Source organism: Strix uralensis, chromosome 4 (genome assembly GCF_047716275.1).
Source record: "Strix uralensis isolate ZFMK-TIS-50842 chromosome 4, bStrUra1, whole genome shotgun sequence".
Lineage (NCBI taxonomy): Eukaryota > Metazoa > Chordata > Aves > Strigiformes > Strigidae > Strix > Strix uralensis.
Window position 1 is genome coordinate 10,948,329 of NC_133975.1, and position 18,451 is coordinate 10,966,779.

General features: G+C 42.1%; 1 protein-coding gene across 1 annotated transcript in view; it reads left to right on the top strand.

Annotated features, from left to right (window-relative positions):
- The first annotated feature begins 374 nt into the window (after positions 1-374).
- The window catches only part of MSANTD1 (Myb/SANT DNA binding domain containing 1), a 46,373-nt gene continuing 28,296 nt past the window's right edge, over positions 375-18,451 (top strand). Inside the window, exons 1-2 of the mRNA XM_074865024.1 lie at positions 375-396; positions 11,911-12,003. Of these exons, the coding sequence (XP_074721125.1) occupies positions 381-396; positions 11,911-12,003 (109 nt within the window). The 5' untranslated portion in view covers positions 375-380. The remainder of the gene's footprint in view (positions 397-11,910; positions 12,004-18,451) is intronic.

Here is an 18,451-nt window from a genome sequence, read left to right on the forward strand (position 1 = left end):
AAGCTGAATCTGTTTAAGAGTATCCACATGGGTTTGCAATTGGTTTCAATAAATAGAATTAAAACCAGGTTGTGCTTAAATCGCTTTAAGTTTTAATGCAAACACAGCCTCGGCAAAACTGAAAATCCCCTTGATTCTTCTGGAGCATTTCTCTCCCCTGTGACACCCAAACGTTTTCATGTGTTCAAATGTGCTGTGAACCAGTCTGCAGGTTCTCCAGTATCCAATCTTTTCCTGAAACAAGCAACCTACTTTGAGTTTAGCAGCCTCTCCCCTGCCCCTGACTGGCTCTTGTGCTTCCAATCAGGCACAGAGGAAACATTTAAACACGCAGCCCCTCTGCTTTGCCTCCCTGGCTCTGCTCAGAGCAGGAATCAGCCATGCAACTCAGCCCAGGTAAGGCCACGCTTCACAATCCCCATTGCGGCGATGTTACGTTTAACAGATTTTCCCCTCGAAGTGCCTCGATTTACTCTTTGCCTCCTCACTGCACAAAGAGGGGGAGAGAGTAAAACCCTCCTGTGCCCTGGGAAGGCAGAGGCATGGTGAGAGCAACTTGCACACAGCTCTGCTTTGCCCTGACACAGCTGACACAAGCAGCTTTCCCCGGCTGGGATGGGAGAGGCTGGTGGGTGGGATAGGAAGGCTGTCAGGGGTTGTTGAACCAGCCCAGGTCCTTGTCCCGCTTCTGCACCAGACTGGTGTGGATGTGTGGGGCATGCGGCAGCCCTCCAGCTCACCCTCGTGTGCAACTGGACACTGTTTTCGCTGGGCAGTGTAAATGGCAGAGAATAATGCAGCATCTGATGAACAGAACTGTCGCAGAAAATCCAGGAGGGTGTGCACCTCCTAAAAACCTCCTCTCTACCTTTTTCACATGCTGTTAAATTACCCTGATGCCTGAGTGTAATTTTCTGGCTGTTCCCTGTGCCCATGAATTACTCAACATGGCATGCTGGATCCTTAGCTGCAGGACAGTTTTTCCAGTTGTTTGTTTTGAAAGCTCTTAAGAGCAATATACTATCAGCTGAGGTTTCTAATTAACTCTGAATAGCTAGTCTGCTGCCACTCAAGTATAATTCTCATTAGCATCTCAGCTAACAAGCTTCAGTGTTTGCCCTCCTAATTAGCTCTAGTTAGAAGTCTTTCCCTATCCTAAGATGTGCTGTTGTTAATTGCAGTTCCAATTGCTTTTACAGTAAACTCCTAAGAGACTGCTAAAACTGCTGGTTTATATAGCCTGATAGAGATCAATATCAGGGATACTTACAACTGTGGGTTTTTCATTCTCCTGTAAGTGTGTGTCTATATGGCATCTTTATGCAAAGAGAAGGAGGGGGGCAGAGCTGCAGCTTTTAAAACGAATGAGGAAGTGTTTTGCCTTTTAAACAGGTGGTACAATCTCGAGTCTGCTTAAAGCAAGTACAACTTTTACAGCTAATGCTGCATAAACTGCTTTCCAGGTTTGTTTTTTTTTCATGCAGCTGTCCATACAACGGCTGATTTTCTATGTCCACGGGTTTCTAAGGGTTTGTGTGTGCTCCACAAAGTGCCCTATTGATGCTGAGTTTAAAAAGCAAGTGTATTTGTATGTTGCCTGGACAGAGCATGTGTCAGGTTAGCTATTCCTTCTGGGCTGCTAGCTCAGGATGGTATTTCTGTGGAATGCTCTCAGCATGGTTTAATGTATGCCTGTGAGTTGGATTAACCCCTTAGTCCCTACAGCTTGGGAGTACTTCTAGCATATTTAGTATTAGTGGGCTCAAACAGCTGTGGCTGTGTAGAACGGGCTAATGGCTTCAGTGGAGCAGGGTGTGTGGTTGTGCGAGTTCCCACTAGAGCAGAATGAAGCACGCAGGTGGAGAAAGGTAAGTCTTACAAGTTTCACAAAATACCCGAAGTTGTCAAGCGCTCATCCCATGGAACTAAATCCATTCTGTTCAGACTTTCAAATCACACATTTGCTTCTCAAAGAGGGGAAAAATATTGCTCAACTTGTGAAACTTTACACTGACTTCTCACTCCAGACATGCCCAGAGTCCTCCAGTTACAGCTTTCTAAACTGAAACCCACTTTTTGCTGAGGGTTCTGAAATTGGTTTAATTGATCAGATCCCAAGCATCCTACTGCTCTGGGTAGGATAGGAAGAGGACAGCACTGAAAGTGAATGCTGAATTTTATCATAGGATATTGCAGGATCCCTCTACCTCGATAACTGCTTCCTGCTTTTCTTTTTCTAAATTGAGGTGTAAAGTCTTGATGTTACCAATACAAACAGAAGATAAAGATGAGTCTTTTTTGTCTTAAGAAAGCTACTATAATCATGTGATGCTTTATCATTCTATGACTGAAGGCTCTGGTTCTAGATGACCTGTGCACCAAGCAGAGTCCTTTAAAGCAACATATAGTAGGTGTAAGGAGATGCCCAGTCAGATCCAATTGTAGTATCAGACTTCTAGGAAGGGAGAAATTCTGGTAATGAATATGCTTTGGTTCATAACCCCCTGAAAAAATGGAATTTAAATATGGCCTGCTCACACTAATAGCAATAGATTTAATTAGTCATAGATCTTTCAAATCTGATTGCTTTAGAAAAATGCATAAGCACTTAGATGGACCTAAGGTGACTGACCAAGTTGAAAGGGTGGGAGTATGTTTACACAATGTTGTGTATATGTCTGATTTTGTTCATATTGGATTTAATCTTTTGGTCATAAATTATTCATTAGCATTTTTAGCTGTAAAAAAAAATTAATTTTAGAACACAGCCCTTGATGAGAAGCTGATTTCCTTGATTTTACTGCCTATATCCAATTAATATGTTGGAAAATAGGCGTAATGATAGTGAGTATATCTCAGTGTTTGAATCTATTTCAGTTACGTATCAAAGAGGCATATTTAAACGAGCTGTTTAACCTCTTCTATCTGCAAAACTGGATTCCAGATCACAAATACTCCATTTACTGTGCTATACTTTAGCTACAGATGGCCGCGTGAAGTGAAGCACACTCATATGATAAAACTTTTTCAGAAGCTTTAAAGTAAAACTTGAGTTCGAGTTTGGGGAAAGAAAAAAATTATTTCAAGTGAGGGATCTGTAGTGTAAGTATTAAACAGAGATTAAGGCAGGGAATTAAAGAAAGATAGCAGAAAAAAAACCAAAGGGTTCTATTGGTAAAGCAGAGAAAGCACAAAGCACTTAAGTGAGTGTAGCTACACAATCCTTGTCCAGCTACTGAGGGGCTTTGCCCTCAGGAAAAACAAACAAACAAACAAAAAAACCCGAAACCCTTTCAGATGAAAATTGTGTAGATACTGCCAACATGTTAGTGTGAGCCATCAGACATGAATTTGCATGTCCTGCAATGCAAGGAAGATGTTTACTATTCTATCCATTTGTGATAATAATATATTTCCTTCTTCTTATAATGTCCAATTTATGAGGACTTTAGTGCTCTTAGTGTCTGGGGGGGAAGACCTCCAAAGAAGGCTGGAGCTTGGGCTGTAACAACTTTACTGCCCTTGCAAATTGTTGAACAGATAAAGCTAAGCATGGAGGGCTTCTCATGATCTCTGTCCTCTTTAACGTGGTTTGCCCTGAGTATTTTTGTCATCAAACCAGTTTATATAGTGCTGGCTTATTGCCCAATTTATCACATAAAGTATTTTTCTTTATGTGATTGTAAGCTAAATTGGTGTCATGATCTTTTTGTTAAGGCAAGCAATAAATTATATTCTGGGATAGAAAAATGGTGATAAAGTACCATCTATGCTGATAGCATAGAAAGAATAATGTTGAAATAACTCATAAATATACTGATTGAGTAGGTTCCTCTACAGATCAGGTAGAGCCTTGACTCCATCTGGTTCAGTAAATGTTCGTGAGGTTTTTTGAGTCTGAAAATGAAGACAATCCTATAACCCTAATTCTTTCTCCCAATAAGACTCTGATCCAGACCATTTCTTACAGCAGAACAGCCTTTCTGCATAGATCGTTAGAGAGGGCATCCTCTTAATTATTTATACTACACATACCAGGTGTGCTGATTATGAAATTTCCCTTGAGGCTCCAGAAGGAAATGAAATCCTAATAAATGCATGAGATAGTGGAACAGTGCTAGAATCTCCTGGATGAAAATCAGTCATCTGTGTCAGCGATCCTCCTTACAGTGGTTTTTAGAAAACATTGCGGAAGCTAATCTTAGACTTGTCATCCAAACTATCCTGGAGATGTGAAGAAACTGCCCTTCCAGGAAACATCAGTGTCTTGCGGGAAACAAAGAATAAGGCTAGAGGAATACATTTCTTATCTCAGAGAGCTGTGGAGGTGGCAGTGTTGATATTGGTGTTGACTGTGTTTGTAATTAGTATTATTTCACAGTGCTGACTGAAACGTGGTCCTGAAACTGGAAAATTCTCCTTATCAAAATGCTGACTGATAAAATCAGAGGACTCTCTTTTGGAAATATGATCTCTTCTTGTCTTGGCAAATGGAGCGATTTCATTTGGAGGAGAGATTTGTATTTCTTTGAGACACTTATTATCAAGAGAGTATTCAGTGACGTACAAGGGAAGAAAGGGCCTTTCTCTGCAGAAGTGGAGAAATACCAATGACACTAAACATAGGATCAGAGAAGAATGAGAAAGACCCTGATGTGACAGACAACAGGGAAAACAATGTATGGATGTGAAACGACTTCATGTTGTAGGAAAAAGACAACACTGGATTTATCCCAGAGCAATGGGATTTCACCCAGTGCAATGACTAGAACAAACTCATTTTTTTTGTCTCCGTGCAAACAAAAAAAATCTCTGAGGTGGAATACATACATGTAAGAATGATTCTTACAATTTTGTGGTTGAAAGGAACAGTTAAAAGAGTAAGATACTTGCAGAGAGCATGCAGCCTGTGAGAAGACATTATAATATGAGCTCAAGGAAGTGTGTATTGCTCTTCTATCAAAAGGGTTGAGCAGAACTCTGAAAAGCTGGTATTGTTCAGTGGAAGAGCAGAGGGATGTTAGAAGTAAAAAGACATCTTTCAGAAAGTGGAGGTCATGTTTGAACAGAGAAAATAGAAAAGAGCATACATTCAAGTTAAATAAGGCAAGTTAAACCAGGCAGGTAAAATCAATTTTGAGGAACAACTTGCTAAACTCACAGAAACAATGAGGAAACCCCTTCAAACACATGAAGAGTAGGAAGCCTGTCCATCAGCAGGCTTGATAGGTGATTGCAATGTAAGAAGAACACTCAAAGTACATCGGGCTGTTACACCGAGGCTAAATAAATCTTTGCTTTGCTGTTCGTTGTAAAGGATCTCAGGGAGCTTTCTCTTCTGGAGCATTTTGGTATCTGAAAGCATCTAAATGAGTGTTTTAAATTGAAGTGTCAGCAGAACAGGTTTAGAACAATTGGATAAAACGCATAATACTGTTGATAAAAATAGGTGGTAGCCATGGTAGCCACCCAAGGATCCCAAATGTGGAGTTGTCAAAAATAATGATTTTGTTTGATAGGAATTAAATAATTGCTGTGGCAAGTGAAGGTGGCAAATGTGATCGATGTTTAAAGAGTTTTGTACACAGATAAATCTAGCCTTCCTTGGGCAAATTTATGGAAACTAAAATAAAGACTTGAATTCATAAATGTGATATATTGGGTAAATGTCAAAATAGATTTTGTAGAAGGAGCTGTCACAAATCTGTGTACTCTGAAGCCCAGCAGCCCTTGGGTAGAGGTGATTCAGCTGATAAGGTACAGGTGGACTTCCAAGGTCCCTTACCAATAGCCATCAAACCCCCTAAATTCTCAAGAAATAAAAGGGGAAGTGCTCCTCTAGTTTTGAACCAGTGATGGTTCTAATTAATTAAAGATAATAAAACAGAGGGTAGGAATTGAATTTTCCAATTGCAGGAAAGTCACCAGGCTACAAGAATCTCTGTTGATGTCTCTACTGTTAAATTATCTACTAATGCTTTAGAATAAAAGGACAGATGACAAACTTTATCTATGAGAAATTTTCAAGGTAGTTAAAATTAAAACTGGTTATGAATATTCTTCTCCATTTTCTCACCCAATCTAGACAACTGCATAGTAATGCATAAAGGGAAAAGATCATACCTATGCATCCACAGAAATGTAACCATTCAGGAAAAATATCTTGGTGTCATTGTGAATAGCTCTGGAAAATATCAGTTCAATCCTTAGCAGTGATCAAGAAGATAAATAGGATGTTGAAGACTTCAAAGAAAACTTAAAATAAAATAAAATAAATTATGTCTGTGTGTAAATCCACAATGTGCCCAAGTGTTGCACAGTGTGATAACTGTATCTTGAATACAGTAGAAGTAGAAATAGTATACTGAAAAGCTGCAAGAATGATCAGAGATACAGAAGGGTTTCTGTACCAAGAGAACTTAAACACAGGCTTGGAAAGAACTCCTGGGGTCACCGTGTCCAGTCCTCTACTACTGCTGGCACACTGGCATACAGCTTTTTCATGTATTTCTCAAATGCTGTCAGAGAGTTGTCTGGTCTCCGATTAGAATCATTAAGCTTGTTCAGCTCTGCTTATGTGTCAGTAGATAGCTGTCCTGCTCTTGTTCATACCACTTATTGTGTCTTCCTCCCCCCCCCCCCCCCGTTCAGCAGTGTCATTCATGCTGAAAACTGAGCTAGATTCTGAAACTGATTTTTTTTATTTATTTTTTGGATTGCATCTGAATTATCAATCGTATCCACCTGAAAAGCAACCCCACTTTCCTTTCCCTGTTTCTTTTGTGTTTGTGAAAATCCTTTTTCATATTTGTTTTGACATCAGGGAAGGGAAATTTTGAGAGTCTTGGCATCTGTGGGATATATGGGGAGAGGTAAGCATGCAAAGCGTCTAATGTCTCTGCTGTTTCCCATGGTCCTCATTAGAGGAAGGAAGGTGCGTAACAAATTTTTGCTCATCCTGTTCAGAGAGATGGTTATGTGGTAATCATTGGGAGAGAGGTGTCCATAGTTAAGTTCTGTTACAGAATAACTATGCTGACAAAATACCTCGTATAGCTATAGTTAAATGTGCTCTTTCCTTTTGTTATATTAGTTTTCCTTACAGAATATCTTGTTCTATTTGAGAAACAATTCCATACCGGTGAACCCCCTTTTTCCACAGTAAAAATCAAGTCTGTACAACGACAACTTCATCATATCAAGACCACTACCATTTTGTAGCCAGATAAAATTTTAATTGAGGATGTCTATTTTAAGTGGGACAAAATTTTTTATATAATCTCTGAAGGAAAAAAAAAAAAAAGTTGTTTCTAAGTTTCTTCATTTTCCTGATGCATGTTATTTGCTTGTTTGCAAGCTTCTTGAAATACATCACAAAGCAGTGGTAGATGCCATCAGTGACTCACCTAACCATTTTACATCTATACTACTACAATAAACACATCTTAAAGTGTTCTCTGGGAGTCACAGGAACTGTTGGGAAGGATCTGGTCAGTCTCCAACTGTGAGACTGAAATGTTTCAGAGGAGAGGAGTTGAGATATTGCCCTGGTCCATGGAGAAGACATTACTAATTCTGGTGTTTCTCCTTGTTTGAAACATGAAGGTTTATCTTGGTTAGTGGCAGGCCCAGAAAAGGCATCCATTTGGATCAAATCAAATAAATTTGGAATTTGATGCATTCATTTCAGAGGCCAGACTCGCTTCCTGATGAAGCACCCTATTTTTGTCTAGGGACAGATCTTAAATCTGACTAGAAGCCATCTTTTTTTAGCATTAATTGGGAATTTCTGCTTCTTAGGGCTATTAAGCTCTGCAACCAACACCCAATCTCTACTGTGTGTGGAGCATCTTTGATGACTGATCTAGACAGAAGTGTGAACTAGAGGCAATATTTTTTTAAATTTTGGCTGTATTTTGCCACCACAGAAATTGACTGTCTCATTGATGAAGCTTTCACTGCTGAAGTGAATGGCTGTCTCACCAAGAATATATCCCCAAGAGCTCAAGGATTTAAAGATGATGTAGGCTGGCATGAAGGTACAGGCTAGTGGGTGTTGCAGGAGCACTATATAGTGCCATGTAGGAGTGTAGGATTTTCTTATGTGATCTTTGCTTCCTTCTTTGTTTTGGCAGTTTTAGGAAAATGACAGTGGTGGGTCTGATAAAACAAATTATGCCAAATTGTAGAGAGTTAAATCAGTGCTGAGTTCCAGTGCCAAGGGTGAAAAGTCATGACTGAGATCTGAAAGAGGAGGAAGGATATAGGGCAACAATAGCTTGCTTGCCCCTGAATAAGGCAGGGGGGTGGGATGGAGGGTGGTAATACCAGCTGTAGGTTTGGATAGCAGGCCATGTGCTGGAAGAGCGATACAGTTGGTCTGCTCCTGCGGTAGCAATGGCATCCCTCTTAGTGGGATTCAGAGGAAGGTGGTGGTGTGTGCACTGTGCAGTACATATTTCTGAAGTCTGGATTCTCTTTCTTCATGGTGCAGAACATAAACTGACAGATATTACAGCAACCGATACAGATGTCAGGTGTGCTCTGATCTGCATCTTGGTGTTCTGTGGGCAAAAAAAGCCTGAGCTCAGACATGCCCTATGGGGTGTGCATTCATCCCACGAGATACATGTGGGCAATCATTCTCAAACGGGCAGAGGGTACAGCTCATTCAAGCTGAGCTTATTTAGAGAGGGTACTAGTTACAGATACATAAACCTGACCCTGATTTAGGGCTGGTAAAGACTGCACTGTGTATTGGCATGTGGTATAATTAATTTTTGGATATTTAATTAAATAAGGTGATAGTGCAAGCAGGATTGCCCAGCATTGGTTTCCAAATGACAAAAGCAACATTAAACTTTGTAATGCTCCTACACCATTGCAAATGCTGAAAAAGCAGCTGTAACAAGTCAGTGGAGACACAACTGTATATGGTATTTCTTCTATAGCCAACAGGTGGTTGGCTGGAAGGACCATTGTGTTCTTATGCTCAGACTTATCAAAATGTAGGATCCTCTCTTCTTTTTTTCTTAGAATAAAAAAGAACTCCAAGGAACATAATCTCTGTGCAACTGTGTATTTTTTCCTAATCAAGTCTCCCAAACGCTTTCTGATGCTCTAGATACAGGATATCAAATCCCACCAGCAGATGTCTTCAGAGCTGTGGGGGTCCAGTGAAGAGGTTGTATTCCTTAGCAGAGATTTTTAAGTTATCACCTTGTTAAGGTGAGTAGGAAATTCTATCTAAAAATCATCAGTGTAGAATGACGCAGAATTTTAGCTCTCATTTTCTTTTTTTGTGGGAGGAGATTTAGGGACACTTGCTGTTCACTTCTAATGCTGTTGGATAAACTAATGACTATGTCGCTGAGATGAGTCTGAAATCTAAATCAAAATCTTATGCCAGACTTTATTTCCGAATGAGCCTGAAACAAATTCTGGAGCTCTTGCACACATCTACCTACAAAATTATCTTGTCAAATGTCTAAAATGAATTGCAAATATTTCCATTTACTCAATCTACTCATCTATCCCTATTTAGAGGTATATCTTCTCTAAATACGTCCTGTTTTGTCAGAAAGTGCCACTTTTCTACCATATACCTCCTATTTTTATGGTTAGTATATTTCAGTGGGATTGAAATGTACTTATTTTCTCAAAAGACTTATTTGCAACTTCCAAATAGTGCTACCTGTCCTTCCACTTTTTTCAAATGCATATTTAAAGAATTGGAAGAAACAAAAAATTTGAAGAAAATCAGGCTCACAGTATTTACAAGCACATGTATAGACTTGCTCTTTAATTACATACTCTTTTCTAACAATTAAACATAGAGCTAGCTGTTACTTTATTGTGTGTGTTTGTGGTGATAACACATTGGCTAACAGCTACTTTAAAAATTCCTTTAAGAAATCCCTTTGGTTAAATTTTTGCAGCTAAACTCTTTTAGTTTGAAGATGAAGAAGGTGCAGGAAGCTAACTTGGGACACTATAGTAAAACTATAGAAACTTTCTATAGCCTATTGGACTACAGAGTTTTATGATCTGCTTAACAGTCAAGGAGCCCAGACTCTTTTTAACCTCAGCTTAAACAAACACTTAAAAATTCAAGGTAAAAGCACTTTGGTGGTCATAAAAGAGATTTTAGTTTGACATGTTAACCCTAAAGTAATAGGTTAGGATTTCAAATGGTGGGAACTGATGTATCTCTGGTGATTTCAAGAGGGCTTGTTTGCAGGATCTTGTTCCTTCCCCGATACTCGTCTGCTTAGGCTCCTGGGTACACTTTTCCCACCCGTGTCCCCGTGCCAGCTCTCATGCCGCATCCCGTGAGCGGCTCCCACACTGCAAGCTCCAAACCTGGCCAGGTGAGTCAAACCTGCCCCTGTTGCTGAGGCCTCAGCTCACAGTCTTGCGCTCGCTGCTTAAGATACAAATGATTGGTGTGGTGGTTTTCATATAATAACTTAATGGTTATAATACTTGTCTCAGAAGTGGTCGAACTTGGGTTTGGGTCCTCCTTCTCCCAAGGGATATTCAAATCCACCTGTCCCTTCCCAGGCTGTAGGCAACCTCTCAGCCCTTCCTATTGAAGTTGTGCCATGGTTGGGGAAGGATTCGCAGAGTTGGAGAGGAAAAGCAAGTGGGAGCCTGACTGTGGCCTACCGGTTGGGACCTCCCCTGAAGGGAGGTGGGGAGCAGGTATCTGGCAGCATTCCCAAGGCTGCTTACTATATGCTTTGCATTACAACATCACTGGATAACAATCAAAACTGGCCCTGGAGGCAGAGTCCAAACCCAGCACCTCTCTCCACAGGGAGAGGTTGCAATCACCTTGCCCTGGCGGCGGGTGCTATTTTCGTGCCACCCCAAACACACCCTCTTCCTCCAGCCCCATCTTTAAATGAAAGTTGGAGCAGCTGCTCCCTCATACCGATGCCAGAGCCGCGTTGAGGAGTGTTAGCCGTGCTCATGACTTCCCAATCCCAAGTGGGCTTTCACGGGCATAAGTGCTAAGAAGTTCAGCTTGGCCAAAATGGTGGGATCTCGGCACGGAGGAAAAACTTGAGGTACCCAAATTCCTTCTTTTGGTGAAAAAATGTGGACTGTTAGGCACCTAATCAGTTATTTTCTTGGAGGAGGGGAGAAGTCATGGCTAATTCAGCTCTGCGTCTTAGAATTGAAAATCATTTCCGGTTGTGTGATACTCTTTAGGTACCTCTGTGGTTTTTAGGACCTAACCTTAAGCGAATTGAGAGTGTGTTTCATTTTGAGATGTGACTGAAGGATGTGCAAGGTTGCGCTGTGGGGTGTCCAATTCTCTTTCAAAAATTACTTCAGTTTTACGGTCATTTAGAAGCTTTTGAAATTTTTCCTCTTGCTGTGTCTGGCTATATCTTTGTATAAAATGGAGATAACAATACTATCAGGACCCACCATATTTTGAAAAAAGATTTGCAGTCCTCTGAAGGACAGCATGCTGAGCATTGAGCGTTAACTCACTCATGGAAGAGTTTGGCAGATGAGAGAGAAGTCGGGAGGCCTGGGTGAGGCTGACATGTCTTTTAAAGAGACCCCTTCTGCTGGCAGTGGTGAGATGTGTAGATGACGATGTTTGTCATATTCTTTTGGCTTAAAGTGAGTAGCTTTCAGCACATGGGAATGAGGTTGTTGAAAGTTTATGGGCCGATTCAAGTAATTTATGATGGGACTATATAGCATGGGGAATATATATGTCCATGCTGTTTGAAAGTCTAGAGTTTACAAACTAATCTAAACCCACCACACTGGACCTTCACAAGATAATGTTGACTAAGCACATCTGACCTTCCTCCTCAATCTCTATGAAATGTTTCCTTGCTCCCTTCCCTGCACAGTGTCTTGTTTGCCAAACTCTCTCTCCCCCAGACACAAAGTTCTGCTCCGGGTCGGTGATCTGCTGCGAGGACTCCTGTGTTGACTTCAAGGCTCATGGAGGATCTTCTGTTCCTAGGACAGCAGGTACTGAAGTTTTTCTTCCACACCATAAAACCCCCAAAGCTATAAAAGTGCAGGTTTGTGTACTGAGCCTGTACTTCCCTTCTGCTTCAACTCTGAAAAGCCAGGCAAGGGAACGGGGCTGAGTGTTTCAGGGCTGCAATGTCTGAGTGTATAGAAGTTGCTGTGTTGTCTTCTCTTCAGCCAGAGGAGGTCAAGTCTGTCACTGTTTCAGTCCCTTTAAGGAGTTGCTTCACAGGTTTGTACCTTGTGGACAGAAGAGTCCACATCATAATACCCACTTTCTGTGGTGACTGCTGATTTGGGTTTAACTGATCGGTACTTCATCCTTGAACCCATTTGCTTTCTCCTGATGCACTGGCTCTGAGGTTGCTGTGTGACTGGACTATTTCAGAGATGTTAGCCAGTAGACGGGCTAACTTTGTTAACTTTTAATATTTCTTCACAGTTTTGAGAGTCTAACAACTTTTTGTGTCTCATGGTGGACATGCCTTCTTACAGTCCTGTGCTGGACTGGCAGTCGGTCTCATTGTCTCTCCAAGCTTTTACATGCAGAATTTTCTGATGGAATATTGCTTAAAGACAGAAAAAATAATTTCTATTTGGTGATTTTTATGTAAAAGAAAAACAACTTATGGCATCCAAGTGTGTTTTTGATTTTTAGCAGCCTTGGATTTGTCCTGAGATGGTGCAGAGTCTGTAGGGACATGCAATACATTTCTGAATTTTTTGAGGAAAAATAAAATGCTTTTCCACTTCCTGAGGGTTAATTTGCACATAGAGAGCTTTCCCTGGGCTCTACGGTGAGGGGATGGCCTGGTCTTCCTTCAGCTGTCCCTTCCTCTCCTCTTCCAATACTTATTTTGGAATAATTGCTATTAGAAATCAACCAAGTAAAATAATGCATCTATGTGTGTCTATATATACATATATATATAAAAATATATATAAAAAGCATGTGTGTCTGCATAAATAAAATAGGCAGCGGCACAGATGTTGGCTCTCTGACAATAATTAACAGTCAAATGTAAACAAAAACCTTATTCACAAGATTTACTTACTGTTTTACTGTACTTTCATACAGAATTGAGCAGTTGGGAATGAAAGATAGAGTTGATTTTTGACCATTTCTGAGTGCACTGCAATCATATCATGTTAATAATCTAAAACAAAGCTGATGTTGCTTTCCCATATTGTAGCATGTTGAAAGTAGTGGGAAGCATCTACGTTGTCTTAAAAGCGACAGTGATTCTAGAAACTTTGACTGATAACTCACGCCACCTGTAATATTTTAAATGCTTAGCTGGGAACTTGCATGTGATGCCTGCCTGAAGGCGTTCTCGTTTGTAAGACAAAAACGATATAGGGAGGCAGAGTAGAATAGAGCACAATAATGTTTCTAAAACTTTTACAGTAATGAGATGTATAAAATACTCCCAAAATATTCCCAATAGTAGTGGTGACTAGTGCTCAGGATTCTCTTCTGCCTTTACAGCAGAAGAAACCTGAAAATGTGTATTTCTGTCAAAGCAAACACTAGTAAGAATATATCTGATCCTGCTTTTGGGACCATGAATTTTATTACTGAGTGAAGTGTCTGGTTCTGACATTCCAGGCAGCGTTTTTCTGTTGCTTCAAAACCTTTTGGACCTTTCTTTCAGCTTTCATCTCTGGTTAAATGACTCCTTAACCCTGCAAGGCACTGCAGAAAAAGCATGTTAATTTTTTCGTCTGGGGGTCTGCCATGACCCAGCATTACAGCTTTTACCCAGAGGCTGTTGGAAGTCTGGATGTCAGTTGTCGTTATCTGATAGCCATGTACAATACCCAGAGAGGCACTGTGCAGAGCAGAGGTCAGGGATGGAGCTGCAGATCGGTCGATGAAAGAATTTGGTTATTGTGGAAGCAGGTTAAAGCAGGGATCAACACGAGTTACAGTAGCTGGGTTTTGGCTGGGTGTCGTGGTATTCTACAGATTTCAGGAGGTAGAGAAGATCAGAGAGTACGTCAGGAACGTTTCAGGTAACGTCAAACAGCTCTTGTCAGACTTGCTCCTTTGTTTTCAGAAAGGCAGGATGATATTTTGGAAAACGTTTACTACTGTGGTTTTACAAGAAATGGATAAGGGTTTGTCTTGTCCCATTTATCGAGGGTGTCCCAAGTCTTCATTTCCCAGACGCATGTTGGGTTGTCCAGCCACTCCAGCTTGTGTGTTCAATGGTCCTGCCAGATCAGCACTTCACTGAAGTTCTCCATAATGTATTCACAAAAAGTGATAAAACATAAGAGGCCTCAAGGAATGATTAGTTTAATCTTCAATTAGTTCCCGCTGAGACTTGATGAGAAATAATTTGAAAAGGTATGCATGAACTTTAATATAATCTGCCTGTCCAGTTATCGTGAAGCATAGTGTGCAGAGAGGAAGGCTGTTGCAAATGGAGAAAACCACGACACTAGCACTGAACATTTTAGACTGCTGCCTGTGATGCATTTTTGGTCTTCTTGAGGGGCTTCAGCCGCTGGGATATTGCTATGGGGCAATAAAGACAGTGTGGGGGAAGAGTCAGTGCAAACAATATGTTCAAGCATGGAAGCCATCACTTGGGTTAAAGTTGCAGTACATTAGCAGAGAAGCATATTTTCATTTATATGGCTAGTGAGATGCTGACAAGAAACAGTCATACTTGTTCTGCCCTGGGTTGGGTAGGTTTGTGGATCAGGCTGTTGAGCTCTTTTTAAATCCACAGCAAAATAGGAGCTAAAGCCAGTCCAAGCAGTTTGTACAATACCCTTTTACAGTAAGGTGAGTGAGGTGGGGGGAGAAGAGGACTGACTTCTTAAGTCCTTCGGAGCTGGCCGATTGCCTGTATCAAGCAAGTTGCACAAGAGTGCCTCCCTTGGGAAACGCACTATTGCTTTCTGTTTGCACAGCAAATGAAAAACACTGGCCGCTCTTATTAAAGAGAATGAGACACTCTGTTGTGAACTGGCCTGGGTTTTTGTAAATTGTTTAGTCTTGTGTTTCTCTGCAGTCAGATGGTGGTTCCTTGTTGCTTTGGTCCTACAGTCATTAAAGCTGTTAACCAAAAAATCCTGACCTTCTGAGCAATTGAAAATTTGCTTAGAACATGGGGATCCAAAAGTGCTCCTTCTGGCTACGCAGAAATCTGTCAATTGAATGTTTAGGGATGAAACAAAATAAGAGTTCCCTAGTGCCATTCACATCTGCCATGTGAATGCCATGCCCTTCTGACAGCTTGTCTGTACTTGCATCTTCACACTGGGTGTCTCCTGCATCTGTGTGGTTTTAGGTTCCATACATTTTCGGTCTGCACTCCCCTCTCAAACATCTGGGTGAGGTTTCTTATTTATGCTGGGTATGCCCAGGCCCCTGTGGAGTTTGGCTGGAAATAGGTTGGCTCGGCACTACTGAAAATCAGGTCTGTAGCTCTTCAGTTTTGTTACTATTCATAATAACCTTTGCTCACCTACTGGAGGCAGCTTTGCTGCCAAAAAAAGTGTCATTTGAGTGCTTGCTAATCTGCTACAAGCAAACCAAGTCCAGTTAATCCATAATTTAAACTAATCTTGTTGATTACACTCACATGATCTACTCAGCAGAGAAATGGATGGTGGCAGGTACTCTGTCACTCCTTTTGGTAGTATTAGCTTTGGTTGCCTCCAAATCTACGTCAGGGGAAGTTCAGATTGTGCATTAGGAAAAGGTTCTTCCCTGCGAGGGTGGTCAGTCACTGGAACAGGCTTCCCGGGGAAGTGGTCATGGCACCAAGCCTGTCAAGAGTTCAAGGAGTGCCTGGACAGCGCTCTTAGTCACATGGATTAGTTCTAGGTAGGAGCAGGGATTTGGACTTGATGATCCTTATGGGTCCCTTCCGACTTGAGATATTCTATGAATACCCACGTTGCAGTGGGTATTTATAGGCAAGCATATCATGCTGCTTTTCCCTGCACGGACCTACACTTTTGGGGCACATCCTCTGGTTTACAATGGAAAGCACCAGAGAGGATTTTAAAATCACTGGTGGTATTGGACAACTGGTGTTGGATGTGGAAAAGTTTGCATCCAGAAGTGGTTTGTGGGTGTGCATTAGTTCAGGAGAACTCATGAAAGGAGGCAGATGGACTTCCTCAGGCTGGCCAGAATACTCCTGTGTGCGATGGCTAGAAAACATTTCTTTGATCCGTGGGCTGATGGGTTTGCTGGCAGCATTTCACTGAGGCCAAAAGAGGAAGCAAATACAACTTCTTCGTTTAGTGATAGCCAAAACAATAGAAGTAAATGCCTAGATCGGAGGAGCACACTAAGGCTGAAATATAAACTGAACCCTGGTGGGTGGAGAGTGGTTGGAGCGGAGCTGCATCTGATAAACAGGAGAGAGCCATGGAGAGGGAAAAATCAACTGGAAAAAGCCAGGAGTCAGCGAGGAGCATAAAAGCAATTGCAGTACAGGCTTACGGGGAAAGCAGTGAGGCAGTGAGAGGAGACATGGTGTCCCCGGGCAGAAGGCCGAATAAAGGGGCACGCTTGGATGTGAGAGGGGGAGATGACCCCTCTTGGCTGTCCCTGGGATGTCCAGGGAACCAGACTCTGCATGCTGTAAACCAAGAGGAATCCTAAGACCCCAAATCCTGGCAAACCACTTTGTGTTAGAGGCCGTGTTATATGCATATCGCAATAAACCTTTCTACATTGAGATGGGTCATCCTCCTGCCTATCATGAGACATGAGAGCTAACACTTAAGTTCCCAGTACTGTGTTTGTTTTGGAGCTGCAACTCAGTGTCCTAGCAGCTGAAGAATTTATGTGGATCATCTGCACAAATGCAGAAGTTGTCCTTTCAGGGGAAGCATTTGCAAACACAGACCATACAGGACTTCACAGGCCATATGGCTGCACAGTCGTCATGGGACAACAGGGAAACATGCTTCTACTGGAAACCCCATGTACTTTCACTGGGGATAGCAGCTTTTCCCTGTAGCTCTCTGATGAGGTACTAAACTCCCCTGAAACACTTTGAGCATGGCATTGGGAATAAAGTCAAGACCAACCGTGACCTGCTGTGTGATACTTTCAGTTGGGTCCCTTGAAAGCTGTACGATTTCCCACACAAGGACACACAGATGCTGTGGGATGGCTGACGTTGCTGGCAGCCTGTCCCAGAAATGGCAGCTACTTCTTGTATGGTCCCAACTTCCGTTAGCAACCACTTAATCAGATAAGCTCTTTGGCTATCAGAACAGTGGCGGTGAATTTGGTTTTACTTCTCTTTTGGCAGTCTTTTACAAGTATCGTCTGAACTTTATAGGTTGCAACACTTCTCAAATTTCCATTCCTGAGGCTGCCTTGCAATAATACCCAAAACACCATTTACATTTTAGTATTTCAATCTTTTAAGAACTGATATGAAAATCTCCTGTGCCCTAAATATTTTATCTGAAATACTTTTTTTTTTAAATCTTGTAAATTTTCCTCTGTGGGGCTGGAGAGCCGAGCAAACGCTTGTGAGGGGAAAGGCCTGCAGTTGGGGGTAGTCTGAGGTCTCAGAGCAGAAGCGCAGAAGGTGAGTCAGAGAAGCTCCTGCCTTTCTCAGTTTGGCAGACATCTTTGATTTTTTAAATGCTTTTTATTTCCAAAACCTGTGGCTGATTAAACTACAGAACAGCAGGACCTAATCCCACTGCTGCCTCCCACCTAGCTGAGCCAGTTCGAGGCGTTCCCTGGTCGCCTTGGGGTAATTACTGGGCTTGCCTGGAGCGTAGCTGTAGGCGGAGGGCAGGGTATGGCAAGGGACCGGAGCCTCCCCACATCCATCCTGGGCCTTGGCAGGGAGTCAGGGAGAGACAGCTTGGGGATGCAAACAGCTGCTAGGTGGATGCAGCAGGCTGCCAAGCTAGTAGCAAGCTCTGAGCAGCGAGGCTGGGCTTCTGGCAGGGAATTGCCAGCAACTTGCACTGCAGTTTCTCTGAGGTTGCTGGAAGAGGGCCCAAACCGCTCTCCTTTCTGGAAGAACAGCAAGCTAGAACCCATTTATTCAACGCAGCTCTACTACTTGCTACCACAACAGTGCAAAAACTTGCTTAGCTGGAGTCCTGTGCCTGTGCCAAGGTCCCTGCGCTTGGCTCACTCTCATCTGAATCCTGGGCATGGCTTCTTGCTAATGGATCAATGAATCGATAACTTCCTTCAAGCATTTATTTAAATATCACTACCTTTTACGCTGCTGTTAGCAAGGGATGACACCAGCAGCATTAATTCTTGCTGGGGCAGAAACGATGCCGCGTGTGCAGCAGCACCGCCATGATCAAACCAGCTGCCAACATCTGGTTTTTCGTGACACGGCGTTTCTCTCCTGCCCTGCTCAGTCGTGGGAACGTCACTCGGCACAAGGCACAGGGCAGACTTCTGCGCAACAGGGATTATTCTTCTTCT